At 34.1% G+C, this 27,592-nt stretch overlaps 4 protein-coding genes across 4 annotated transcripts; 2 read left to right on the forward strand and 2 right to left on the reverse strand.

Annotated features, from left to right (window-relative positions):
- Nucleotides 1-2,140: 2,140 nt before the first annotated feature.
- On the reverse strand, nt 2,141-3,437 carry LOC129952019 (1,5-anhydro-D-fructose reductase). Its single transcript, XM_056064440.1, has 2 exons — nt 3,282-3,437; nt 2,141-3,184 (listed from the first exon to the last, which is right to left on the reverse strand). Exon 2 carries the CDS (start codon nt 3,152-3,154, stop codon nt 2,216-2,218), a length of 939 nt encoding a protein of 312 aa, XP_055920415.1. The 5' UTR covers nt 3,155-3,184; nt 3,282-3,437; the 3' UTR covers nt 2,141-2,215.
- Nucleotides 3,438-6,757: 3,320 nt separating this feature from the next.
- LOC129951914 (kelch-like protein 1) lies at nt 6,758-8,674 on the forward strand. The gene has a single exon (XM_056064274.1). The coding sequence runs from the start codon at nt 6,938-6,940 to the stop codon at nt 8,633-8,635; it is 1,698 nt and encodes a 565-aa protein (XP_055920249.1). The 5' UTR covers nt 6,758-6,937; the 3' UTR covers nt 8,636-8,674.
- Nucleotides 8,675-9,071: 397 nt separating this feature from the next.
- LOC129951418 (uncharacterized) lies at nt 9,072-9,539 on the reverse strand. Its single transcript, XM_056063547.1, has 2 exons — nt 9,321-9,539; nt 9,072-9,248 (listed from the first exon to the last, which is right to left on the reverse strand). Exons 1-2 carry the CDS (start codon nt 9,420-9,422, stop codon nt 9,156-9,158), a joined length of 195 nt encoding a protein of 64 aa, XP_055919522.1. The 5' UTR covers nt 9,423-9,539; the 3' UTR covers nt 9,072-9,155.
- A 3,507-nt stretch (nt 9,540-13,046) lies between these two features.
- Nucleotides 13,047-23,210, forward strand: LOC129952299 (uncharacterized). The gene is made up of 5 exons (XM_056064816.1): nt 13,047-13,722; nt 14,010-14,307; nt 14,369-14,489; nt 14,553-14,705; nt 21,444-23,210. The coding sequence occupies exons 1-5, from the start codon at nt 13,642-13,644 to the stop codon at nt 23,035-23,037; spliced, it is 2,247 nt and encodes a 748-aa protein (XP_055920791.1). The 5' UTR covers nt 13,047-13,641; the 3' UTR covers nt 23,038-23,210.
- The last annotated feature ends 4,382 nt before the right edge of the window (nt 23,211-27,592 follow it).

Here is a 27,592-nt window from a genome sequence, read left to right on the forward strand (position 1 = left end):
ACATAATTTTTTGATTTAATTTATTGAAAAATGTTTTGTTTCATTTCTGCTCAATGTGCAATATATGATCCAAACCGGAAATCGCAAAATTCTCCACTTTTTTCTCAAAAAAATCTAAATTCCTGAAACACGTGTTTTTTTAATTATAATTAACTATCACATATATTTTTTTCATGAAGAAAAAAAAAATCATGCAGTAAGGGGTTATAGCTGCTTGGCTTCGAAGCAAATTGGTCTGAATTTCTTCTTCCGTATTGTTTAAATCTTTATGCTCGAAAATTTCATAACTTGAATCCTATTTTCTTTATTTTGCGCCCTAATCTCATTTGATTCAGCGTCCAAAAATAAACCATCACTATCCGTTTCTTATTATTATTGCTTGTATAAAGTCAAATAAATAAATAAAACTTATGTTTCAACAGTTTTTTTTTTCAATTTATTCTTCTTCTTTGACACTTCAAATGGAAACAAAAACATATGTTTGAAATAGGGAGGGGACTTTATTCGATAGTTTTGATTTAAAAATCGTTGCATCTTATTAAATGTCTTAAAAACGCTAGCGCATTATAATTGAAAAAATTACTTTTTATAAGCAATATATTACATTCTGCCACCAATTTTGTATGGTTTAAAACGCTTATTGTCTTTATATTATCACATATTATCGAGAATATATCGCATTTTCGATATATCGGGTAATTTGCACATCTCTGCCTAAAATTTATATCCATCGCATTGCGTCGTCTCATGACCGTAAAATTTCTTCCGATGACAGCTATCTCAAACCGGAATTCAATCTCCGAAAAGGGATGCGTTGCGGAGAAAGTTCCGCTCCGAAGGTTACCTCGATAGGGCCAACTATTATTTAAAAGAGGAAAGTCCTCTTCTGATAGAAATGTTTCAAAATCTTCATGTACAAAAACAAGATCTAAAATTCTTCCCACAGAGTTGACAACATTATTTAACTGTACACAATTTAAGACAGTTCCATTAACAACATTACGAGTATATGGTAGAAGTGCTATATCATCAGTTGAATAGATCCACTTTATATCACACAGGTTAAAATCACCTACCACTACCACGTAAGACTTGCTATCTAAATTGCTAGCAATATTATTAATATTAATTATATTAGCAATATAAATATTGGATTTTGGAGGAATGTAAGAAACAAATACTTATTTTGTTTAAATTATAAGGAAAATTCATAAGAATATTTGTTCAATCAAACATAAGGGGTTTAAAAGAGATATTTGCCTACTGTTTAAGTAACTTTTAACTGTAAGCAGTACACCACCTACTGTAGTTAGTTCTGTGCAGATTTTATTTCTATCCGTTCTGTAAACATCATAATCATTGCTGCGAATTTCAGCGTTAGAAATGTCGTCACTTAACCAAGTCTCAGTGAGAGCAAAAACAGCATAGTGACAATCAACCACAGCATTTTAGAAAGTACCCAACTTAGACCGCATTCCTCCTACGTTCTGATAGTAAAATAGCATATCATCAGAGGTACTTAAATCTTCATGGAAAGTACGAGCAACAGCAGCAGCATCAGAGTTAAGATCAGCATCAACAACAAACTTACCGATTTTTTTTATGTTATGGGTATAAAGCTTTAATTTTAGTTGTGAATCAATGCATCATACTGATTCTATTAACCAAATTATTGTTAAAATGTATGTTTAAACAAAATCAACCTAATCAGTATGTTCCAACCCCGTAGATTTAAATAACTCCATTAGTTAAATTTACTTTAAAACAAAATTTTAACCAATCCGGTTTAAAGCAGAATACACCAATAATAGAATATTTTAAAAAGTGTGTTACTTCCCTCTTTTTAAAATAATAGTTATTAGCCTTATCGTAGGCGTAATTGTCAATTCGAAGTCAAGAGTTGATAGTTTTTTTACCATCTTCAGCACCATCATCGACAGGGGCTATAATTGCCGAGTAATGCAAAACTGTTCGTAATAGTTCAAATTACTTTAGTTCATATTTGCTACTACTTACTGACAGGAAATATGATAACAATGACACAAAGCAAATGGCTTCAAAATATATTACACCATATTGCTTTTTGATGACAAATATCAAGCTAATCAAGCCAATAGATCAAAATGTACAAAGACTACGATAGTGTGAAAAAGACCTTTTTTTATTTACAGTTAGGTACATTCACTTAAGTTTTAGGAGAGTTTATAAAATTAATTTAAAATTCAATATTAAATGGAAAATACTGATGGTTCCTCATACCCGAGAACGGTATCATCCGCTCGTTGGTATTATATTGGTCCATGATTTTAATATCCTCGTCGCTTAGCTTAAAATCAAAGACTTTAAAATTCTCTTCGATTCTATTTTTGCTTATAGACTTTGGAATAGGCACTACTCCTATATCAATTAAATATCTCAAGCAAATTTGTGCGGGTGTTTTGTTGTATTTTCTGGCCATGGCCTCAGAAGTGGCATCATAAATAAAAGGTGGCCACTTTAAATCTGGTTTTGGTCGTGCTAATGGGCAGTACGCTGTTACAACTATGTCCCTCTCACGACAGAATTCAATTAGTTTCTTTTGATTGAATCCAGGATGACATTCGACTTGATTGACCAATGGCTTGATGCGGCAGTTCTTCAAAACTCGATCAATTTGTTGGCTGTTGAAATTAGACAAGCCAATACCTCGTACCAAACCCATTTCGACAAGCTTTTCCATTTCCTTCCAAGTATCTAGATAGTCGACGTCCGATAGTTCACCACTTCCATGAACATTGCCATCGCCATTGTAAACTTGACCCACTGGAAAGTGTAACAGGTACAGGTCGATGTAGCCTAGATCTAAATTGTTCAAACTCAGCTGACATGCGTGCAGCACCAACTTGGGTTCATGGTGAATGCCACCCAGCTTCGTGACGACAAAGACGTCCTCTCGACGAATTAGCCCTTCGGCAATTTTAGACTTAACAGCTCGTCCAACTTCAGCTTCGTTTTCGTAAACGAAAGCAGTATCAATGTGTCGATAGCCACAATCTAGGGCCTCTTTGCAGGCTTTTTCCGCTTCGGATTCATAAGAGCGCCACGTACCGAGGCCAAGAACTGGCATTTTCTGCCCGTTGCTTAACGAAATTGTGGGTGCCAAGATAGGTGCCATTGTAATTGCAACTGTTGTTCCCTTGTTCAACTATTTACAAAACGAAAGTACAAATTGGTAATTATTTAATAATTTCTTGAGTGCTCGATTAAAAGGTATTAACAGCGATTGTGAAAAGATTACTAACCAAAAATCCCAGCAAAACAAACTTATAAATAATGCATAACAAGTTTGAAAAAAAAAAACACCTCAATAAAGCTTTATTTATGACGTCATACAAGAAAACAAAAACATGAAGTTATGCGTCGTCGTCGTCGTCGTGTCGTGGTCATGGTCCTCGTCCTTTCACAATATGTTTTGTCATTACAGAAGGTTACAGAAACTACAATTCAAACTCGTTAAGAGAAACACTAGTGCAGCCAAAAACACTCTATATGTTTTTGAGTGGAGCATTTGTTTTTTATTAGTTTACCCTAAGTTAAGACTAGGCTTGCCATGCTACGTTATTTTTAAAGCTTATTCCATGCGCACCGCATGTAGTCATCTCTATTTATTCAGTGTTTTAAACATTTTATGGCGTCTCTTCTCTTTCAGTTTTTTTCAAATCTCACTTTCGTTGAGTGTTATTCGTAAAAATAGTTTTCAAATCTTGACAAGATGGCAGCTCTGGTAGAGCGCTAAACTCATGTCAAAATGTCAATTTCTTTTACTTGAGCTTTTATAGCTTTTGAATTAACGCGTTTCAGGTGTAAACAAATAAATTGTCTACAATTACTAATGATATTTAGATTCTTCAGGATTTGCCATTTTAAATTATTAAGATTTTTCGGATGCGTTTAACTTCTAGCTTAATTTTTAAAAAAAATGTGTTTTAATTTTTAAAAAATGTTTTTGAAAGGCAAACACAAATCTTGAGTGCAATGCCTGCCTGATCCATCTAGTTTTTTCACTTTTACTATCTCTTGCGAGGAGTTGACAAATGCTTTCTCAACATAGCAGTTTGGATTCGGCTTAAAAAAGTAGGTCCCCTTCATTCTTAACAATATACCTCGCACACAGGAATGGTTGAAAGTTGTAAGTCACTAGGTCCTAGTTCTCAGCGGACTGTTGCGCCACCTAATTTATTTGTTTTATAAGCTTATTACCAAATATTATTGATATACCTCTGTCATTGTTTTTGCATTCCATAGGCCAAAAAAATAATTTATTTTTGAATTGATTTGAGACTTTTATTTTTGAATTGATTTGAGATCAAATCTGTAGATCTGAATTTTTTGGCAGAACCTCTCTTTGAACTAATACTGGTACAATTATTATTATATTTTAATTACAAAGCGCAGGCACTCAAGGGCACATTAATACCTTTAACACGTTTAAGGTGCGAGTATTAGGAAAGTAGGGAAGGATGAAAGAGGAGATATCGGTGTACATTGGTCTTAAAACTTTGAATATTGAAATGGGAGGGGAAAACAGAGTTGGGTAAAGCATTCCACATTCTCGATGAGTGGTTAAAAAAGAATTTCTATACTAAACAGTACATATAAAATTGAGCTCGAGGGTAAACTGATGAGCATTCCTGGAAGTGCGTGTATTACGGCTTGATTGTTTGAGAAGGGAAATGCAACTGGCTAATTCGACAGAACATTGTTTGTAAAAGTATCTGTAAAACAACGAAAGGCATGAAACATTGCGAAGGTGTTCGAGAGATATAAATGTTTCGGTTATAGTTCTATCGGCTTTGAAAATCCCTTTTTTGTATCCTATCTAAAAGACTCAAACTTGTTTTAGGGGCTCCTGCCCAAATATGTGATTTATATTCAAGTTTTGGACGAATTAAAGCTTTGCAAATTACCGCCAAATCAGAAGTGGTGAAAAATTTTCTTGCACCGTCGGAGAAATTGTAAGCACCTGTGATACACATACCGAGTACTGACAGTCGATTAGTTTCCTGGATGCAAGTGCCACTCATAGATAGCACCATCGGGGGTATGTTACGCCTTAACGACAGGAGACAGCAATGAGTTTTCGAAGCATTAAATTCTACACAGTTTTTAATTCCACATTGGACAATGCTGTCAAGATCTAAATTTAATAAGCTTATCATACACTGCCGTTGGTAGTCCACATTCGAAGCACAAGGATGCGAATCTTAAAACCAATATGTGAAGCTGAGGGTACTGTCATCAGCGAAGAAATTGAGTGGGTTAGAAGATTCAGACAAACGATCATTTATAAAAATAAGGAAAAGTGTCGGAGACAAAACGGAGCCCTGGGGCACATCAGCGTTTATTTTGTTAACATCAGATTTGAACCCATCCAATACTACTTGAATTGAACGATCCGAAAGGTAATTTTAACCCAACGAGGAAGGGATTCATCAATACCAAAAGCATGCATTTTCGATAAGAGAGCTTGGTGCCAAACTCTATCAAATGCTTTTGAAATATCAAGAGCAATAATCTTACTTTCTCCAAAACGATGTAAAGATTTGTTAAATTGTTCGGTGAGATAGACCATGAGATCACCAGTGGACCTATTGCTACGAAAGCCATACTACCGGTCATTAAGAAGCTTTCGTTCCAGTGAAGCTTAGTGACCAGTTAAAGTTAAATTATACAAAAAAGTTAAGCTAAAAATTTAACAGCTCTACCACACTCGTTTACACGAACATGAAATTGCACTAATAAAATGACAAAAAATTATTCCAGTCTTGTTCCACGCACCACAAAAAAATCAATTTTTCATGGACATTTGAATTTACCAAAAGACAACCCAATAAATGCTCCCAATGTAACTGAATATGATCGTCCATGGGATTGATAAAACTTCCAAAACCACTTGGGTTTGGAGGTTTAGAGTTTTCAAGGCAGGCAGCAGGTCTGAAAATTTTAAGGCAGGTTTAGAAGTTCCAAGGGACGTTTGAAAATTCTAAGGAAGGTCTTGAAATATAGAGTGAGGTTTTAATATTTGAAGGTAGGTTTTGAAATATCGAAGGTGATATAAAAATTCCAAAGGAGGAATTATAATACTTATTAAAGAAGATCTAGAGATTTCAAGGAAGGTTTTGACATATCAAGGGAGGTTTTGAAATTATAAGGGAATTCCATGGGACGTTTTAAGAATCCAAGGGAAGTCTGGAGATTTGTGGACATGTATTGAAACATTAAGGAGGTCTAAAGTTTTATTCACATGAGCACGACCAACGAATGAACGAATATTCGTCGATTTTGTCATTTCTTTCACATAAGAGTTTTTAATTCGTCGCGAATGAAATTTGACTAGGAGCCACAGCCAAACACCATTCACCACCAAAACCAAAACAAGAATTATTTTATTTGTTGCGAGTGTGGATAATGTGGAACGCGAATAAAGTTTGACAGTTCGTATAAACATACATTTTTTTCGCGACGAATAAATTTGTTTTCTTAAATTTATTAATAAATGATATTGAAAAGTAAAAGTATGCATCATAAGAATTTGGAATTTGGAAATATGTCTTCAAACGTAAAAAAAAAGATATAAATATTGTCTTCTATAAGGAATATTTTTATTGTGTGAGTGATCGATATGCGCCTTGTTCAAAGCAGCCAAATGTGAACACGCAATAAAACTCTAAAATAATTTGCAAAACCTAAAACGTATTTTCAATCAAATTTTCAAAAACAAAAGTAGCTCATGGTTCATGGAATCACACAAGAAACAACAAAATTTAAGTAACCGAAAAGACAAAACATTTCAATCTAACAAAAAAATACAAATTGTATTGAAATTTATTATTTACTTAAAAAGTATAGCAATAGATGAAATTATTTGTTCCTACAATTTCTTAAGCTAAATAGAAAAATGCCCAAGCTTGATCTAAAGCCATCGCTTAGCGAGAAAACGGCAACAGTTAAATGTGAAAATCGCAAAGAAACTTTCAGCAAAATGAAAACTTTCTTCGATGATCAAAGATTTTGCGATGTGGACTTGATAGCTGGTTTGGATAATTTCCGTATTTCAGCTCATCGAATAATACTGTTAGCGGCAAGTGAATACTTCCTTGAGGTTTTGCAAGATCCCGAAGTCACCGACTTCGTCATTGCTGGTGTAAACGGCGAAACATTAAAAATCTTACTGAACTTTATATACACAACGACAATCGAAATTTCTAGTGAGACTATCCACGATATTATGAATGCATCAAGTTTTCTAAAGCTAAGCAATATCGAAGCAGAGTGCTCCCAGTATCTGTCAGAATCAATAGAATTATCAAATTGCTTGTCCTTGGCTGCCACTTGCAAGAAAAACAATTATAATAAACTCTTTGAAAGGGCTATAATGTACGCAGCCCGAAATTTTGTTCATATAATTGAGGAAGAAGAATTTTTGGAATTGGATGTAGAATATTTAAGACAACTCTTGAAGAGAGATGATCTGTGTGTAAGGTCGGAGGAGGAAGTGTTTCATGGCATAATGCGTTGGATTGCACATGACAAGCCGGGCCGGGAATGCCATTGCCTTAAGTTGTTATCGCATTTACGCTTTCCACTTCTGACCCCTGAGTTTATTGTGACAGAAGTTAGTGATGCCCTCCCGGCCCCTGAGTGTCAAGCTGTTATAATGAAGGCATTGAAGTGGCATATGTCACCAGCAAACCGATCATCACTCTTTGAGGAAGCTCTCTGCAAACCGAGGAACCAAAGGGGCGAAGTGATTCTACTTAAGGGAGGTACTGAAGAAGAAGTACCTCTTATTGCCGATGTTCTCGATCTTATAACCGGCAATTGGCATAGCCAGGAATGGCCTATCAACGAAGTATGCGGTTGGTATACCAATGGCATTCATATAGAGGGAAAAGTTTTCTTAGCATGCACTGTAGATGTAAATAATACAGAGGTGAGCTGCGTTCAATGCTTCAATTTGACAACGAAGGAGTGGAGTAATCTCCCGAAAATGACAAAGCGCCGCTTTTCATTTGGAATGGTTGAGTTAAATGGCCATCTGTATGCTGTTGGAGGTCACAATGGCTCCATTAACCTGTGTTCCGTTGAGAGGTTGGATCTCAATTCTTTGACAAAATGGCAGGAGGTTACCCCGATGCTAATGGAACGGAGTCAGCCAGGCGTGGTTGCTTTCAATGGGCTGTTGTACGCCTTCGGGAGCAACAGTGACTTCGAGCACACAACATTTGAGTTCTACGATCCGCAGACCAATACATGGGCTGAACTTACCCCACCTTCAGAGGCACGCATTGGAGTGGGATTATGCGTGGTTAAAGGATTGCTGTATGCAGTCGGCGGCTTTACTAACAATGGTATTTGTACGATGGTTGAACGATATGATTTTCAAACCGATTCTTGGACAGAGATTTCACCTTCGGGATTGTATCAACAATATATTCAGTGTATTTCATGGAAGAATCGATTATTACTATTGGTCGATATGGCTGAGGGGGACTTCAAACATATAATCGAGGAATATAATCCGGAAACTAATGAATGGAGAACTATTCAATCTTTCGCCAAAGATCATGGAACAGCAATTTTGATTTCTATATGAATTTATACTTGTAAATAAAGAAAAAATGATTGGAGTAAACACTTTGCATTTTACCTCTTTTTACTGTTTAACTTAGTATCCATTTTTTTATTTTGGATTAAAGCGTCTCGTTTACCAGTCATTTAAGACACACCTTTCACAGTACTAGAACGCATCTTCTCCTTTCAAGTACCCTGGCTCCTTTTTCTAGAAATCCTTAATAACTCTAAGCTCTAAGTACGTCAGATAGGCTTGAGAAAGGTCTCAATCTCGCCATCGTTGATTCACTTTATTGAATTCGTGCAGTTCTCTGACACTTGTGCAATACTCGTTCCTATAAGTTTCGCAGGCATTGTTTGGGTGAACGATATAAGTGCCAGGCAGTTACCACTTGAAGCTTAAATAAGCCCAACTGGAAACATACAATTAATTTTCAGTTGTTCAATCAATCAATAAATTCGTCTTATATACTTTATTGTTATTTTATTAATGTACAAAAGGAAAAACATAAACATAAAGCACTCTCATAGTTGGTAACATACTATTTTTCTTTTTGCTGAACAAAATCCTGGTAGCAATTGACTGGGTCCTTAGCTGTATATGTTGTACAGGAATTCCGGCTGCCTTTGAAGTTCTTAATGAAATATATTTTAAAATATTAAACCATTAAAGTTGGAGTTGATATTTAAACAAATAATTTACATACCTTAAAGTCACCGATTATTAAGGTCCATAGGAAAACGAAAACGAGAGGAATTACACAGAAAAGAGGTGTTAGTTCATTGGGTACGTGTGTAATTTCAACCATTATGAAAAAATTTGTTAATTTTAATCTCGTCGGCTAACTACTCTTTATTTATTTGGATAAATAGCTCTTTTTTTAATTTGATTTTTATTTTTAAATGTTTGACATAAATAATTTTGTTATAAAACATATGATTATTGATTGCATTCAGAGTACTATACAGGGTGTTGGGATAATAAGGGTTTCCAATAAGGTGTTTCATTTTGATACAACTTCACGATTTTCATCTTTGAAGGTCTTCAATCGATTGTGTTTCATAATCTAACACCTATTTTACATGTGGCCCCAAACTCTGTCCGGAATCTTATGTTACAAAACTGTTAACTGTGACTTAAAAATATCTATCACTTTTGCAGTGAATGTTTATAATTTCAAATTATTGTTTAAGTGTGTTTTTGTGAAATTTGTTTTTACATGAATAAGTTTGTCTATCAAGAGTAGTGCTTATCACAATTTGATATTTTTGACATAATGTTACTTATGGCTCAAAGAATTACTTTTTTAAGGCATTGGCATTCTAGATTTGGACTGCTAGACGATTTTTATTCCCCAGTACATTATAAAGTTAGACAAAATACAAAAATTAAGTTTGAGGAATGTCTCCGTATTTCCGAGAAAGGGTAGTACGCAGCTCGCTCTTAAGTTTAATTCACATTTTTGGGCTTTGTCAACAATCAAATTCAGATTGGACCTTAAAATTTTGAAAAAAAAATACCATATATTGTAAGGATAACAAATAATAAACCATAAATGTTAAGTGCAATTGTGTTGATTTTAATCTAATAATGATAGCTAAGTTTTGAGAAATGTCAAAACTTAGCTCGAAATAAATGTACTAAGCAATTTGTTAGTCAGGACTATAACCCTGTCATCAGATAATCCAATAAAGACGAACAATCAAACATCCAGTTCATGATCCGGTCATCGCAGTTTGGATTTTTCGAGCGGATCAAAATCCTTTATTAATTCAAAGTTATCTTTGCTAGGCACAGAACAGCTTCAATAATTTCGACCGACATCCTACGAAAATTCTTATAGTCTGCACCGTCCTCCCATAGAGAAATGGATTCACCCAAAACTTGTGTTTTCTTTTATCCTTTTAGCTGTTGTAGTTCATCCAGCTTCTTAACCAGCATTAATTTATTTGAAAGGGTTAATTTTTGTTTACTCAAATGCATTTTTTTATATAATTTTGAACGTTAGTTTTGTAAAAAAAACAATAACTACCGACACTAAAGGTAAATCGACAAAGAAGTAAACAACATATTAACCGTTTCTTATGTCAAATGTGACATTTGAGTTTGCTCATTGTAAGACATAATATGCCCAGTAATAAAAAACAATGGATTGCGGATGAGATTGCGGAAGAGAAGCTGGATTGGATTTTACTCTTATGGAGCCTCAGGGTGGTGAAAAAACAAACCTTTCAAAGCGTTAAACACGCAATTTAATGCAAGTAAAACAGCTGATGGCTGCGTCAAAAGAAATATTTCACTTTGTTATTTTCAATTTTTTGCCACAACTTCAGAGGTGTGAATTTAAATAAACCTTGATTTTGTTTTCAATCAATGTAGTATACAAATGTACAGGGTTATTCATTTTGCGTTTTCAAAAGTAAACATAAATAAAACACATATTATTTGTATATGTGTAGCCAAACAAAAAAGTCAAGTAGTGTCAATTCGCATGATCTTGGTGGCCAATTGATTTTGCCACGATGCAACGAAAAATTACGTGGCCATGAAATGTCTTTTGCAATATTTGCTCGAGCGATTCGAAATGAAAAGAATATCAAATTCTTCATATCGTCATATTTTGTTCAACTTTCTTTTTAGGTGGGTATTAAAATAAATTTTAATTGGTCAGAATGCATTTTGCTTTCACACATAATAATGGAAGGACTACTTTTACTTACAATTCAATAACATTCGCAAATATTGAAATATCAAACGAAAACGTGTAAGTATTTTATATGAACTATTTTCGGGTTTTCGCAAACTTTTTGCCGAAAACTCAGTTTTGGGTTTGGTGTGAAAAGGCTATTACATTCATGTTGTGGAACAATTCCTAATAGGCTTTTCACACCAAGTCCAAACCCGGTTTTAGAGAAATTATCGGTTTTAGCCGAAAACCTACATCGAAAACTCAAGTTTTCCAATACATTTTTGGTAACCCACAAGTTTTATATAAAACCTCTCGAAAACTAGTAGAAATTCAAAGTTGAACTAAACAAATAAACCTTTCGAAACATTCAGCGCTCAAATTAATGTAAACAAAACAGCTGATGGCTGTTGTCAAAACAAACATTTTATTTTGAAATAAATTTCCTTACAAAATAAGAATTATTGCTTTTTTTTATTTACAGAATATGGAAGAGAAAAAAAGGAAACTTTGTGGGAGCTGCGTGGCAAAGAAAAATCGTCGAGAAAAAAATCCTGGTGACTGTTTGCGGCACTGCTAGTTCTTTTATGATCCTCCAGGTATCAATCACTTTTTGATAAGCGAGGAACCAGAATTCACTATTACCACTGGCGTTACGACCCCAAGGACAAGGAAGACTTCCTCATAGTTCGTAATAACGTTTCCAAGGGATGCGTCTTCGAACTTGTCCCCACATCAAGAAGATCCTCAGTCCTTTGGACAAGCCAGGCGAGTCCTTAAATGAAGAAACCAAAGAGATAGTTATGGAGAAATTGAAGCCCATCATAACAGCTTCAGTGATCGCTCTGGATGAGTGTGATTTTGGTACGAATCAGGAACTTGGAATTGACCTTCTCAACTCCGCCTATAAGTTGCTCGGATGGTCACAATATATGGCGATTCTGAAGGCACATTTGGCCGACAGAAGCAATAGTCATAAGCTCAGTATTTTGGATTGAATTTGTTGTGAAAGAAGAAGAAAATATTTTAAATAAAATTCATTTTTATTATAACAGTTTTGACAATAAGCTTCTTCTTAGTGAATTGTTCGGACTCACTGAAGTAAACAAAGAGGATAGCTGCAACCAAGCGAGCTAGTAGTTCTTGGTTCATGTCGTGGACTCACCCGTCCCCAGAACTTGAGTTGAAACTTTTCTTCGAGACGAGCTAGTGTTACGTTAAAATCAATTTGAATTGGTAAGAATTCATTTTATTTTCACAAATAATTTGAGAAAAACAAAATTATTTACTTACAAATTTTTTCATCAAAACAAAATTTGACAGCCGGTATTAAACAAATTTAAATGTCAAATGAAAACTTGTAAATGTTCGGTTTGAACGATTTTCGGGTTTTCGAAAACATTTTGCCGAAAACCCGGTTCTGGGTTTGGTGTGAAAAGGCTATAAAATGTACATTTTCTCTGCCTAACATTAATGTTATGGAACAGTTCCTAAATCTGTAGTCTGGGAGTATAAAGAAATATAATATCAAACACAACTATTAGCACAGTTTACAAAAATGAACACCCATTTTAGTGTTGAACGCAGTCATTATTTTTAAATTAAACAAAAATATAAAAATCTGGCAATAATACACTCGTTAGTTTAGTTCAACAATCAACAGTTTTTATTTTTCAAAATCCCTCATCCTTAGGTTGGGGGGATTGTTGCCTTATTGGAAAATGGAAAATGTGGATATGGCGCTAGGTTGATTGGCTTATCATATGTTCGCTCTGCTATTTACTGCTAATTTTATTTAGTTAGTCTTAGTGTAAAATTGAACATTATTTTTAAACAAAACAATAACTTTAATTTGATTTTCATGAAATTTAACAATCTAAAGAATTTTATTGGTTTTAAACGGCAAGAGCAGTCTCGACTCGCAAAATCGTAAATCGTGGAAATATCCCCTTTTCCCAAAAAGGATATTTCTTGTTGCACTCACTGAGCATGTCAAAAAATCTGCCTACAGAAAAAAATATATATTTTTCATCTTCTCGTAGAAGAAGCAGCATTTTTATCGGGTGTGGTGTGGTTCTTGATTTTTGTTTAATAACTATTTTTCCTGAATCCTGATCCTAAAATAATTTCGTGTTAATCCAACCCACATTACAATCTTGAAATCCTCAGAATACTCTTCGTGACTTAGTTAACAATGAAGATTTGAACTAAAACCAAAACTCGGTCCTGTATTGACATCCATAAGGATATTTTACACCAATCCCGAAATATAACAAAAACCAATTTAAATAATTTAACATCCGTCCCCCTCGCAAAAAGAAAAAGAGCCTCCTTCTGAAAAATGGAAAGTAATGAGATCTCGATGTTTATGGACGTCAAGATAGACATCCATGATAAGAAATCCGAAGCCCTCAAATTTAAAGTAAGTAATAAAAAAAATAACAATCACAATTTGTGAGCACGATAGTAGCTACTTGACGCAAGCCAAGGCGTATATACAAAACAAAATCTAGGGACTTATTGTTGATTCAGATCACACATTTCGTGAGCCATACTTGGAAGATTATTGGAATTCACTCTTAATTTTTCTTTTTCTTTTGTCTGGGCTTCATCGGTTTCGTTTTTGATTATGTTTCTTTTCGTTTAAAGCGGTTTTCCTTTTTTAATGAATTTTTGTTTCTTACAAAATCTTTGTTCTTACTTTTACAGTCATGGATGAAATGTCTTGTTAAAATCGAAGCAATAAAGTGTCTTCCTTGTTTCTTACGCATAACTTTTATACGTAATGTGGAAGAAGAGGCCGCCAATCTAAGTGTGTCAATTAATATTCCTGGAATTACCATCAGTTTGGCATCGTCAAGGACCAAACAGCATTCGTATGGTATTTTTTGGCTGCAAAACCGAAAGAGGTGTTTCATTTATTTTGCTGTTGACTCAGAGTCTAGTTGCCGCCGTCACATGAAATGGATGAAGAAATCTATAAAGAATCTCGAACTACACCGACAGAGTAAGTTACACCGATGAATCTCAATAATTGATTTTGATGGTAAAATTTTGCTGTTTTTTAGTATTTCTAGAAACACGGCGTTCGAGTCGAGGCCGCCTTGAAGGTACTTCAACTAGCAAATCGGGTAAACAGAATTTACAAGCAATCTTAGGTCCATTGCCTAAAATTCCAGATGCTGATAGGTATGCAATTAGTTTTTTTTTCCAATTGTGTGTAAACTTAATTTTGTTTCGGTTTATTTTTAGTATAAATTGGTCAAGACGTGTTTCTGGAATGTCGGGAATTTATGAAGAAATACCTGATGGATTTGACAAAATTGTACCTCAACCTCGGGGATCCGTAGCATCTGGTATATATGAGGAAATGAAACCGACAGCTATCGAATGCAAGGCAATAAGGTAAGATTATTAAAACCTTTGTTTCCATGAGTCACAATTAGGAGCTAATGAGTTACTTAAAAGTTCAAAGCAATACAATTTTGATAGATTTATTCTCATCACACAATTATATATGTACGTATGTACTGTACATGATTAAGTTATAAGTTTAATTTATGAACACAAATAGGATAAGGACACTACCTATGATAATTTAGAATATCTCCTTATGACTCAATAAGGTCTCTTGTCCGGGCAGTTCTATTTTATTTGATAAATAATGGACTCAAATATATGGGCAACCTAGGACTACAAAAATGATTAGGTACAATGGAGTGTACCACGTACGTATCCTTAACAATGAGAATGTGAATTAGCTAAAATAAGCTACCAAGAATTACTACGGAATATACTTTGCAAATTCCAATTCCAAAAAAAACGAAATGTTTTATTTTATTTATGTATAAATTGGACTTTTATTCTGTTAACTAGGTCAGTCTCGCTGTACAGCCCGTACAGTTCGTCGTTATATCTTTTCCTCCATTCTCCATCTATGCGTACGGGACCAAAAATCACTCGAAGAATTTTTCTCTCGAAGCATCCTAAGACGCTGTCATCTTTCTTTGACAGGATAAAGGCCTCAGCGCCTTAAATGAGAACAGGAATGATGTGTGTATTATAGATGGTCGAGAAAGGAATTTACTTCTCAATTACCTTCTAAGTCCAAAGAAGCAGCGATTTACAAGAATTATTCTTTGTTTGATTTCAGCGCTGGTGTCGTTGTCTGTGTTTATAGCTGTGCCTGGGTACACAAAGTCCTTAACTACCTCAAAGTTATAATTGTTCATTGGGACGTTTTGTCCAAGACGTCGTTGTTCAATGTCATTTTTTGATGACAGCATATACTTGGTCTTGCCCTAATTGACCACTCAACCCATCTTCTTCGCTTCCGCGGCAATGCTCAAAAAACGCTCCACTGACATCACGCTTTGATCTTCCAACTATGTCAATATCCGAGTAATTGGATGGACCTTTGGAAGATTGTGCCTCTAGTGTTGACGGTTGAGTTTTGCACAATTCTTTCCAGAACGATGTTGAAGAAGTCGCATGACAGTGCCTTGTCTAAAACCTTTTTTTCCGACCTTGAAAGAGCAGCGTGCATTCTATATCGTCATTCTGCACAAACGGATAAGTTTGACAGGGATGCCAAAACTTAACATTGCTCTGTAGAGCTCTTCCCTATGGATGCTGTAGTACGTGGCTTTAAAATCGATAAAGAGATGGTGGGTATCGATTGAAGCTCTTGGGTTTTTTCCAAGTAGTTCACATAATACAGCAGAAAGAATCTTATATGCAATGTTAAGTAGACTGATGTCTCTATAGTTGGCGCAATTTAGAGGGTCTCCTTTTTTATGTATCGGGCACACTATGCTAAGATTCCACTCATCAGGCATGCCTGCTGCTTTGAATAGTTCGGCAGCGATGCCGTCAGCCCCAGCTGCTTTGTTTGACTTCAGTTTAGATATAGCTATCTTCACTTCGTCGAGGTCGGGTAGGCGTTGAGTGGTTCTATCTCCTTTACAGCGCAATTCGGTTCGTCATCGCCGTTATATAATTTGGAGAAGTGGTCTTTTCATATTCTAAACATAGACTGCGGTTCTATTACGATGTTCCCCTGATCGTCTTTACAGGCTTCGTTTCGTGGTTGGTGCCCTTGCCAGGTTTTTTTTACCTTTTGGTAAAATTTACGAACCTCATTCCTGTTGTGATATCCCTCTTTCTCCTCGATCGCGCGCTTCTCATGCTCTCTTTTTTTCCATCTAAGAAGCCGGTGTTCTTCTCGCCTCTTCTGCTCGTAGAGCTCGAGAAGCTCTGGTTCTTCTGTACAGCACCGTTTTGTATGCCTGTTGTTTCGCTGCGTGCGGCATTTGTCGTCAAACCACGGGTTTCGCTGTGGTGGCCGTGTAAATCTAGCACTTCAGAGGAGGCATCTCTGATGGCTGCAAGGCAATGTTGCCACTGGTTTTCAATGCAGGCAGCATAGGACTCCTTAAAAGGTTACTAGAGACTCGATCGGAAAAGGACATGGCAGTCTCTTGCGATTGTAGCCGTCTAACGTCGAATCTTATCACAGTACTTTCTTGTTTTGGCTTGGATCGGGATATCCGTAGCCGTACCTTGGCTACAACGAGGTAGTGGTCCGAGTCAATGTTGGCGTCTCGGAATGTTCAGACATCCTGTATACTGGAGAAGTGTCGTGCGTCGATCGCAATGTGGTCAATCTTGTTGCAAGTTGATTGACCATGCCCCCTTGTGGATATTGAGATGTGTTGTTTAAACTCAAGACTTTTTGCCTGAGTCTAGTTTCAACAACAAATCCACACCAAATAGACGCTGCCTTTGTTCTCAGTAGCAGTCGCCGTAGTATACATCGCAGTCTTTTAGTTTGGGTTTGTCCGGTCCATCCCATGGCACTTCTTGGATGACGGTAATATCTGCCTTTCAGTAGTTTTTAGGTCTGTTAAGGGACCTAACATTCTAAGTACAGATCCGAAGTTCGTTGTCCTTATTTCGTTTGCGTTGGTTGTTGGTGCTTCGAAACTAAAGTATTTTTTACGTGGTCAGGAAGTCACCTCGACGGTACAACCGCCAGATCCTTAGTATAACTCCAAGGACGGAGACCCGTATAAAACCGCTTCTTATAGGCCTGGGCGCCGAATATGTCGAAGAAGCCCTATAAGGTGTTCACTAAGTAGTTCAACCTTACGGGAACTGTAGACGCCACCGTTGATTCCATCTCGAGAATTCGTCCGCTGCCGTCTGGATAAGGATAGGTGCCTTAGTGTAAACCTCCCCTCTCTCTCGTTTGCCGCCCACAACATTTTCCACTGGGGTTAGAACCCAATCTCCTGTTGAGGTAATAGGCACCCGATGTTCACCGCGGGGAGGTGAGAGTAGGAGTTGATAGACAGAGGTCTTAAGCTGTTTTTTATAATTATAAAGCAACCATTCCTTCACAAAAAACATGTTTCTTTAGGATCGTTATCTTGTTTGTGTTTAGAATTTCCATAAATTTACATTTGTTCATAATTGTGTCAATGAATTTAAAAGCTTCCACTTGCAGCCAAAAATCCTTATAATATAACATTATATCCTTCAAATTTAACATAGGCACTCAAATTCTCTTTCTTAAATTGTGTATTGCCTTTAGCCAGGCTTAAATATTATAATAAAAAAGAATTTGCCAAAAACGTAGCAGCTTAAATTAATTATTTATATGTTGGACTGTTTATTTTATTTTGTAAAAAAAATAAATTTAAAAAAAACAACGAAGAAGGAAGAATCATCTATTTATTTTGAGGTCTATCCAGTTCATAAATCGAGACCAATACAGTTATTTTATTAACAGACTATCTATCGTATTCGTCGCTTCTTCCTATATGTGCCTTTTGCAAATTTAGGACCCCAACAAATTGAAAACGGATGCAAAACGATACGTTGGATTAATTCAAAATATGATATCTATAGAAGAAATCTACTTCAATCAATCCTTCAAGTCTGGTTTTAAACCGTCCGTCTCAACGGATTTAATTTTTAAAAACCATCAGAATATCAGCTGTCATGAGTTCTCACAATAGGGAAAATAATTATAAATCTTGTTGGTATGTCGAAGAATGTAGGAGAAATAAAAAAAATCTTTCGCGTTCTTAAAATGTTTAGAAATAACAATAATTTGGCCTCTGAGTCCCTATATCTTCAGGGCAATAATTCGTTCAGAAGATTGTGTACCCTCAAAAAACAACAATATCTAAAAAACATCGCGTTGAATCTCATACATTGTAATGACTCTAGATCATTTTGGTCAAATGTACGCATTCCTAGCTGGCCGAAATAATAAGTCAACGGTCTCTGCTATTGATGTGGCTACTTATTTCAAAACACTTTTCATAGCAGACTCTGGTCAAATGAACATAACTTTTAAACTAACATTCACTTATATTGATGGGTTAGATTCTCGATTTTCAATGCTATAGCTAATAGTGGCTATAATAAAGCTCCCGGTTTAGATGGCATACCGGCCGAGTTTAACAAAAATACCAGCTCACAATTTCTAGAACAAATTTTACTTTTCATAAACAAGGTGTTTATAGATGAGACAATACAATAGATTAAATTTTTACTCTAACGAGTGTTGATGAACGTTTTATTGATAAAAAAGAACCTGTATGCATTTTTTGTAGATTTTAAAGCCGCCTTCGACACTATAAACAGAAGGTTACTACTTTTCAAACTTACAGGTATAGGTTTGTCTACAAAGTTCATAAGAATATATGAACAACTAATATCAAATACAAGTTTAGTAGTAAAAATTTGTATGAGATTGTCAAATCAATTTAAATCTGAAACGGGTGTACCACAGGGTTGCATTTTGAGTCCCTTCATTTTTTCCCTCTTTATTAATGGCATTGAAGATCAAATTCCAGGTGGTGTTATTCTTGGAGATTTACTTATCAAGGTGCTTTTATATGCAGATGACCTAGTCATTCTAACCGATGATCCAGAGACTTTGCAGCTCCAGATTAACAAATAAAAACAATATTGCGATACTTGGGACCTTAAAATAAATACTTTAAAGTCAAAGATAATGGTTTTTAGATCTCAAAACCGTCATCTTAAAGACATAATGAAGGTAGCAAAAGCAGCTATCAATTGTATTTGGTCAAACTTCTTCAGAAGTAACTCTATTTGTCGACTAAATTTAAGTATTTGAGACAACTATTAAAAAGTTCTCTCTCATACACTAATGAAGTTTATGGATACAAGTAATCGAATAAGTCCAACGGTACTTTTTCAAACGTATTTTCAGATTCCCTGCTAATACACCAAACTACGCTATGTACATAGAATCTGGCCTGCCTCCAATTTACTTAAAAAACCTCAAAGCTAACGCAGACTATATTGTTAAAGTCATGACAATATTCAGAAAAAGATTATTTTGATAGCTCTACGGGGTTGGTATCAGAATTTAACTATCCGTTGTCACTAAGTATTGATAATATAGAAGCATTTAGAAATTAACTGAAATTATCTAAAATCAATAACCCGGGCAAGAGAGTCTGCTACAAGAACAGCTTACTCTAAATTCAACTTATGTCTCGGGTATGACAACTATTTTTGAAACGAGTTTACTGCCAATGAGATAAGTCTAATCTTTAAAATGCGAGTTGAAATGCTTAAGCTTAATAATAGATCTCACAGAAATGATTTGAATCCAAATTGTTCACTATGTAACCTCAATCAGGCTGAAAATATTTCTCATTTCTTAGCTTTTTGTCCAATCATACAGAAAATCCGAAGATTATATTTTAATAAAAGTTTTTTTTACAACTGATGAATGTTCTGCAATTTGAAATGGAGAAAGTGGATGGAAAACTTTCATTCGATTTGTTTTGAGCATATAGAAACATATATATATATTCTAGCGTATAGAAACATGTATATTAACTTTTAACACTGACTATCGCATTTGATGTTTGCCCTAATTGCAATCTTTGTTGACATATCCTTAATCCCAGGGTTTAAATTTGTGTGTCCACAAAACAAATTGATGTTCTAGGTTAATTCTATTTTATTCAAAAAATGAATGTAGACAAAATAGTTTGGATCTTGTAGGTTTAGGCCCCTCAACTCTAAAGAAACAATTTATTCATGATATTTTTCTAACCAATGATTTTTAGTAATCATAAAGTTCTTCAATTTGTATAAGTTTGCATACCAATGAGCTTTCTTTTAATTCTCATTTCCAATCGCTTATAAACAGCACTTTTTAAGAACTAGCTAGTTAGTTAACCAGCGTTTATTTGTCAAAAAGATTTTATATGTCCTTTGACATATATATGTTCTCTATTCCATGTTTTTCTTTAAGTTAGGTAAAAGATATTCAACATTGGGCTTTAGTTTTTCAAAGGAACAGCTGACATTTTGATTAAAAAATTGGGTAGGTTCAGCCAACATAAAGGACTGCATTTGCAGTCAACTTCATTCTTTGAACGTACATTTTGACCAAGGCAACTAGTTAGTTTTTCAAGCGTCATGAATTTCAAATTCAGAACTTTACTTCGCAAATCTCTACTTTAAGTTCATAGTACAAAAAGAACTAACAAAATTACTGTCTTCAAAACACTCCTAACGCAAGGTACCAGTCCACCACGATTTTTATTTTGTATTGTCAATAAATATTAGTTATTTCTTTTCCAAATTGACAAGGAAGCCTTTTACAGAAAGCATTAAATAAAGTTGTGCTGAAAATAAATAAATTATAAAGTTCAGCTTTTAGTAGAATGGAAAAACATTATCAACTGTCATTTTGATAGAAGTAGACTTGACTTGATAGTTAGAGATTTTTCTTGACTAACTTTCCTGTTAACTTTCCATTAAAGTTGCCTTAATTGGAAGGTAATTTTTTGGCAGCTGACCAATCAGATACTAGAAACTTGCCTAACTTTCAAGTTCCTTATGTCGTCTGAACCTGCCCATTTATAGTTCAACTCATCCCTTCAATTTTGTCCAATTTTGTTGTCATTTGATTGTCCAGATGTTTGAGCAAAGATTGCAGATTCTGTTAAGTTCTTCAATTTAAATTCGACAAAAATTCTTACATTTTAAAAGTTTTGGAGAGAGTATACAGCTTTTCCTAATTTCGCTATCAATTTATTTATAAATTATAAAAAATATAATTTTCTTTTTTTTTATTTTAAGCGAGGAGGCCCTTGAACCCGCACCACCACTCCCACCACGTAAACGTATCAACACTTTCGAGCAAGACATTGGCATACCTCGATCAAATACAAATCCCGAATCGGAAATGGCTAAGAAGAAAAAATACAAAAACGTTCTGGAAAACATATTCGGACGCTCGAAACGTTCTGAAAGTGTTAGCGAAGGTCAGGTAAGTACTACTGAAGATCTTATAAGAGGCAGTCCGGACAAAGAGCAGCATCCTCAACAATACTACGCAAACACACCTAACAGTCATCTGCGTCATAAACAATACACCGCTTCGTCAATGGGACGCAAAAAAGCAATGGCTAATAAACGCAATAGTTTTTCAAGTCCAGATCTGTCTAAACTTAATGTTTTCGAAGATCTGTCGAATCTAGATGAAAATATTTCATTGTCATCAGAATTGTTACCATTGGAAAATCTTGATGATTCTTCTATAGAAATCACAGCGAACAAAGAAGAATCTCCATTAAAGCGTGAGTCTTTGGACAGTTTGAATATATCCGAACAGATTCAACCGAATTTTAATTTTTCATGCAATACATCGAGTGTTAATTTGGTTGGTTCAAATTTAAATATCAAAACCAACCAACAACAGGTTCTTATTGATGACAATTCGGGTTATTGCGCCATGGCGCCGATACTCAAAGAACAATCCTCGGATAGTGATAAGGAAAATGATGATGATCATGATCAAGAAGATGACAACAACAAAGTGGATGAACATCAAAAATCACACAATGAAAGTGCCATCTATGAAAATATGGCCAATTCTTCTTCTCTAAATAAATCAAACCTCTATGAGAACATAGGAATAAGTCTGCCCACAACTGGAGAAAAAAGAGCTGTTAATCTCGATGAGAGTTACTATCAGACGCCGCGTAAATCGGTGATAAGCATTGATGATAAAATTCCATCTTATTATCCAAATAGTTGTGACACAGCCAAAACGAGACGTCGCAGTCCATCGATTGCCGAAAAAACAGCAAATTCAAGTAATTTCCGTCACTTGGCGAACATCAAAGTTATCCGCCGCGAAAATCTTTACATATCATCACCGCAGAAAATCATCGATCAGCGCTTGCGTTCTACCGCTGTTACAGAGGAAGTGGACAACAATCATAGAAGTCCGACAAAAAAGTCATCATCATCGCCGCTAATGGCTCGCAAAATCTCCGAAAATGTCTACACCGTTACGAGACAAGTCGACGAAGTGGGTGAACATCAATTAGCACACAGCCAATCACAAAGGATTCTCAATTTGGCTGCCTTGCAAAACATCGATTTTCGATTTGATGACACCAAAAACGAATCGGATTTGAAGAATAATTGCATGCAAGGATCGGAGAGTGCTTCGAGGATCTATCAAAAGTATGCCACTCTCGCTAGAATCACTCCCAACAATAAATACATTGAAAAATGCTCCAAAGGCAAAACCAGCTCAACTAACAATGATCTCAGCAATGTGAAGAAGTTCACTTCCTTACCTAGATTTAAAAAAATTGATTTTTCACCGCTCAAGCTCAAGATTAACAATGTCTTGCAACGCCATCAGAACAATGAAGTTTGAAACTTGTAACAAGTCTTATTTGTATATCAGCTGCCTAACATATCATAGTAAAGTGTTTTATTTTTCAAAGCGCTTATGTTTTTAGTCAGTCAGTTTCTTTTTTTATTAGCGCTTAAATACAAATGCTCAATTTTACAGTAGAACCGGCTTAATTGAAAAAAAAAACAAATTGTATATGTTCAGTTTTGAGAAGATTTATAAAAAAAAAGCTTAAAGCTAAATTTCATTTGTATTTTAAAATTGTTTTAATATTAATTTCTGTTTTAATCTTGTTTAGTGTTAATGGTATTCATTTTGTTGTTATTTCAATTTTAAATAAAATATTTTTCCAATTGTTTTTCAAATTATAAATATACATCAAAAAAGTAAGTTTATTTTTTTTTACTCCTTCAATTATTTTGAAATCATCAAATCCTGAATTTCTCCAACACTTTTCTAACACATTATTTGTTTCTATTGAAATTGAGAATGTTTTTTTTAATATAGGACTTATTTGAATTTTATAGGAAACATAAAATAAGATTGAAATTTTCTGAAATTTCGTGCAAATAATTTTACCACCAAAACAACGTGTTCCGATTATTCACAATAAAATACAATTCAAAAAATTACTTTAATTTATTTTTGTTCTTCATTATTTTGTGAAATAATATTTCCAGTGACTCGAATACAAACAAAATTTCTTATATCAAATTTAATTTTAGTAATCCTTAATCTAATAATAAAACAAAAAAGGATTAATATGACGTTAAAATAAAAACAACTTAGTGAAATAATAAAGAAACAAAAATATATCTTGTAAGTACTATATCGCTCACCGATTTAAAATAACAATTAACTAAAACAAAATATACTTTAAATTATTTAAACAAATTAAAAAATTCATATTTGAAAATCTGTGATTGATTAACGTACAAACAAATGCAAACAAACATATATATAACTATACAAGACTATTAAAATTAATATTTTTAAAAATAATTAATACAATTTTTAAAATATATGTACTCGTTTATGCAAAGACGAAGAAGAGTTGTTCTAATATTATGCTTTAATTATAAACAAATAAAAATGTCTTACATTTAGATAGATGAAGTTCTCAGTTAATCATATCGCTCAGCATACAAATAAAAGCTGTAAATAAAATCTAAATGATTAAAAAATTAAATAAATATGGTACATTTAAATTAAAACAAAATACAAATTATTATTTGCTTTTATAGTGAATGCACTTAATTTAAAATTTTAACATTATCAAAATGCTTTAACTATAATAAAAATAATATTCTAACTAAATACATAGATTATGCTTCTTAAGCTTAAAAATAAAAACATAAAATCTAAAAAAAGTACATACATATTTGATTTTTGTTCTAAAATTCGTTAACAAAATTAAATAAAACAAAAATATGTCAATTTAACGCTTACCTTTTAATGTAAAACTATCAATCGAATATCATTGTTGTCTATTATTTATTCGTAAACAAAAGCTTATACTGTTGAATCTATGGAACTTTGACAAAAAAAAAAGAAAAAACAAATAAAATATTTAAATAACAAAATACTATATATAAACATAAAAATGAGTATTAGAATTATCAAAAACAAGAAAGACTTATAAGTAGTTTAGAGATTGTATTGTTTACAATAAATTATGTCTTATATATTATATTGTAGGTAGTAGGTTTACAAAATAAAATAAAATGATGTGTTTTCTATTTAATCTAACCGAATAAAGATAAATTTACAAGGGAAATAAGTTTATTATTATTATTTCAGGACAGTAAATATACAGAATATGTATGAGTTCAGCTTTAGCTGCTAGAACTTACAGCTGAGTTATGTAAATAAAAAAGTGTCTAAAAAAGTAATTTTATAATGAACTAGTGGGGCGATCGTATGATGTGGTCAAAAGGAACAGGAACTCAGAAAGAGCTCCACGACCTCCCCAATAATTATTTTGCTTTTGTTACTATTAAATTATTCAGGCCAATTGTAAATGACAATTCCCGGGAAATATTTCCCTTTTCCCTTCTCTCTTATTCTAAATAAAAAATTCCCGAGGATTTTGTTCCCTTTTCAATTTCCCTTATTCTAAGCAAGTTCGAAAATGGGAAAAAATACTCCGGGAAAAAAAGTAGCTATTCTAAATGTCAAAAAAAGGGGAAATACGAATTCATTTGGCGCGAGTTTGTTCCCGACACTTGAGCTGGAGAGTTACGAAAATAAATGTAAGTTTTTCTATTTTTGCAATAATAATTGATAACATTTCAAAAATGTTAAGGTCAAAAACAACAAACAAGGAACAGCTTCAAATGCTTTTGAATTTGATGGAGGGTCAACGCGATATTTTCCACAAGAAAACAAAGGATTTGCATTGTTTTGGCAAATGGTGGAAAATAAGCTGAATTCGTGTGGACCACCAAGAAAAACACTACCGGAATGGAAAAAAGTAAACATTTAAACAAAAATTCAGTAGATTTATTTTTATTAATTAAAACTAGGTTGGGCCAGTCAAACATTGTTGGCTTTTCCCAACCCCGTTTGGTATCCTCCTTCAGCAAAGAAACGCAAACAAGCACTCAATTTTGTTATTGGTGGAATCGCAAAACTTTTTTTAGCTGCATCACAGGACCTAAAGAGAATATCCAACAAATACTTGAAGGAAACCTTGTTAACTCTATAATACTTTTGAAACCTAAGAATCAAGTTGTTTAATGAAACTAGAAAAACAATTTTAGAATAAATCTTTGTGAATTTACAAGTACCACAACCATTGAGGCAACTCCAGAGGGTTCGAACTTTTCCTCAAGGATTTTCTAACAACACTTGGGCTTTGATGTTCCTCTAACTCCTCTTCAAACAAGATTCTTGCTGCAATACTGTTAATTTAATTTACTTATATATGCATTTATTTATGCATAAATATCAATTTCAAAATGTTTGTTTTCCTTTTCTGAAACTTCTGTACACCTACATTCTTTTTTGATAGTAATAACGTTAGCGAGCTTAGCCATTGGTTTCAAATATCAATAGTGCCAACATTATTTATATGACAGAAAGAGGCAAGAAAGGATAAAGATACATCTGAAATATCTGCCTAGGTCCCAGTCTGTGTTTGCAACAACTTGAATCGTTCAGATTCAGATTAGTCTGTTCTGACTTGGCAAGGAACTTTGTTGCGCAGATGATTCTTTTGGCTTGGTCGCCCTCTGTTGCATTTGGCATCAATGAGTTCAACCTATTTACATGCCTCAAGGTTGATACTTGATAAAGTTTTTCAGAATCAGTCCTCACATCGGTTACAAGTAAATCCTGTGAATCTGTGCAAAAGCAATTGCCTGGGTCAGACTAAGAAGTCTGTCTACAGCTTGCTCCAAAGGATACAAAGACAACTGGTAGTATAGTATTTTTTATTTTGAGCATTTATTTGTTTGAGTTTTACATTGTAGTCCAACCAAACCTATTTGCAAATAAAAACTTCTTTAATGGAAACTACAAATTTTTATCAACAAACCGTATGCCAATCTTTTCTTTCACGGAACAGTGGCCCAAGAGTGTTCAGTTCTTCTGCAAAACTCTGTAATAATCTTTCCTTTTTGATGAACCGAATATTCCAATGCTGCTGGCCATATCGAGATTCGTTTCGTTGTCCTTGAAATTATTATTTTTGTATTTTCTTTTTATGTTATAATAATATAAAAATTATATGCAAACGCCTTTTTCTTTTATCATTAATTTTAACAAACAAAAGGAAAACTCTGGAATTCGCTAGGGCTACCACAAAAATCATTCACAATAATGTAAATAAAGGTCTAGGATCCAAAACATTCACTCTTATTTTGAGATTCGTTATTCGAATTCGAGAAGATTTTATTTTGAGATTTGATCGATTCGAAAGTTTGCTGATTAAATCGAAAGTTCATTTAAAAAAAAAATTAAGTAAACTTTGACTTTCGAATGATTCGAATCAAATGTCATTTTTGTGTCGTTCAGATATTTTCTGGTGAATAGCTAAAGAAACATGTAAGTTTTAACAATTTGTATACGATAATTAAACGAAATTGGTTATATTGACGTGTTTATAAGGTTGATGGAGGAGAATCCGGAGGTAGGAGAGGTTTTTTCTGTAAATCGTGAAGATGCTGAACGGTTTTGGAGAGATGCTGCCGTGAAGACGTTGATACATGGAAAAATGAAGTAAAAGATAAAAAATGTTCGTGTTCAAGTTCTGGGCTAATTTCAAAAATAAATCCAAAAAGAAGTTGGTTGAAAACAAAACAAAAAGGAAGCAGTCCGGTTTTAACGATAATAAATTAATTCTATTATCAGAATTTGAAGAAGCTATCGTTAGAATTGCCTCGCTAAGCCAGTCTGTGTGCGGAATCAAGGCCAAGGTATTTAGACTAAATCAAACTCGTATTGAGGAGTCTGATGTGGGAGAAACGGCATCAAACAATATCATATCAATGAGCTCTATTAATGAAGATGAAGAACATTTTGTGGAGGAACAGCGATCTTAACGAACAAAGAAGGACACTTCGGTTCAACTGCT

The sequence above is a fragment of the Eupeodes corollae genome, chromosome 3, assembly GCF_945859685.1.
Source record: "Eupeodes corollae chromosome 3, idEupCoro1.1, whole genome shotgun sequence".
In the NCBI taxonomy this organism is placed as follows: Eukaryota; Metazoa; Arthropoda; class Insecta; order Diptera; family Syrphidae; genus Eupeodes; species Eupeodes corollae.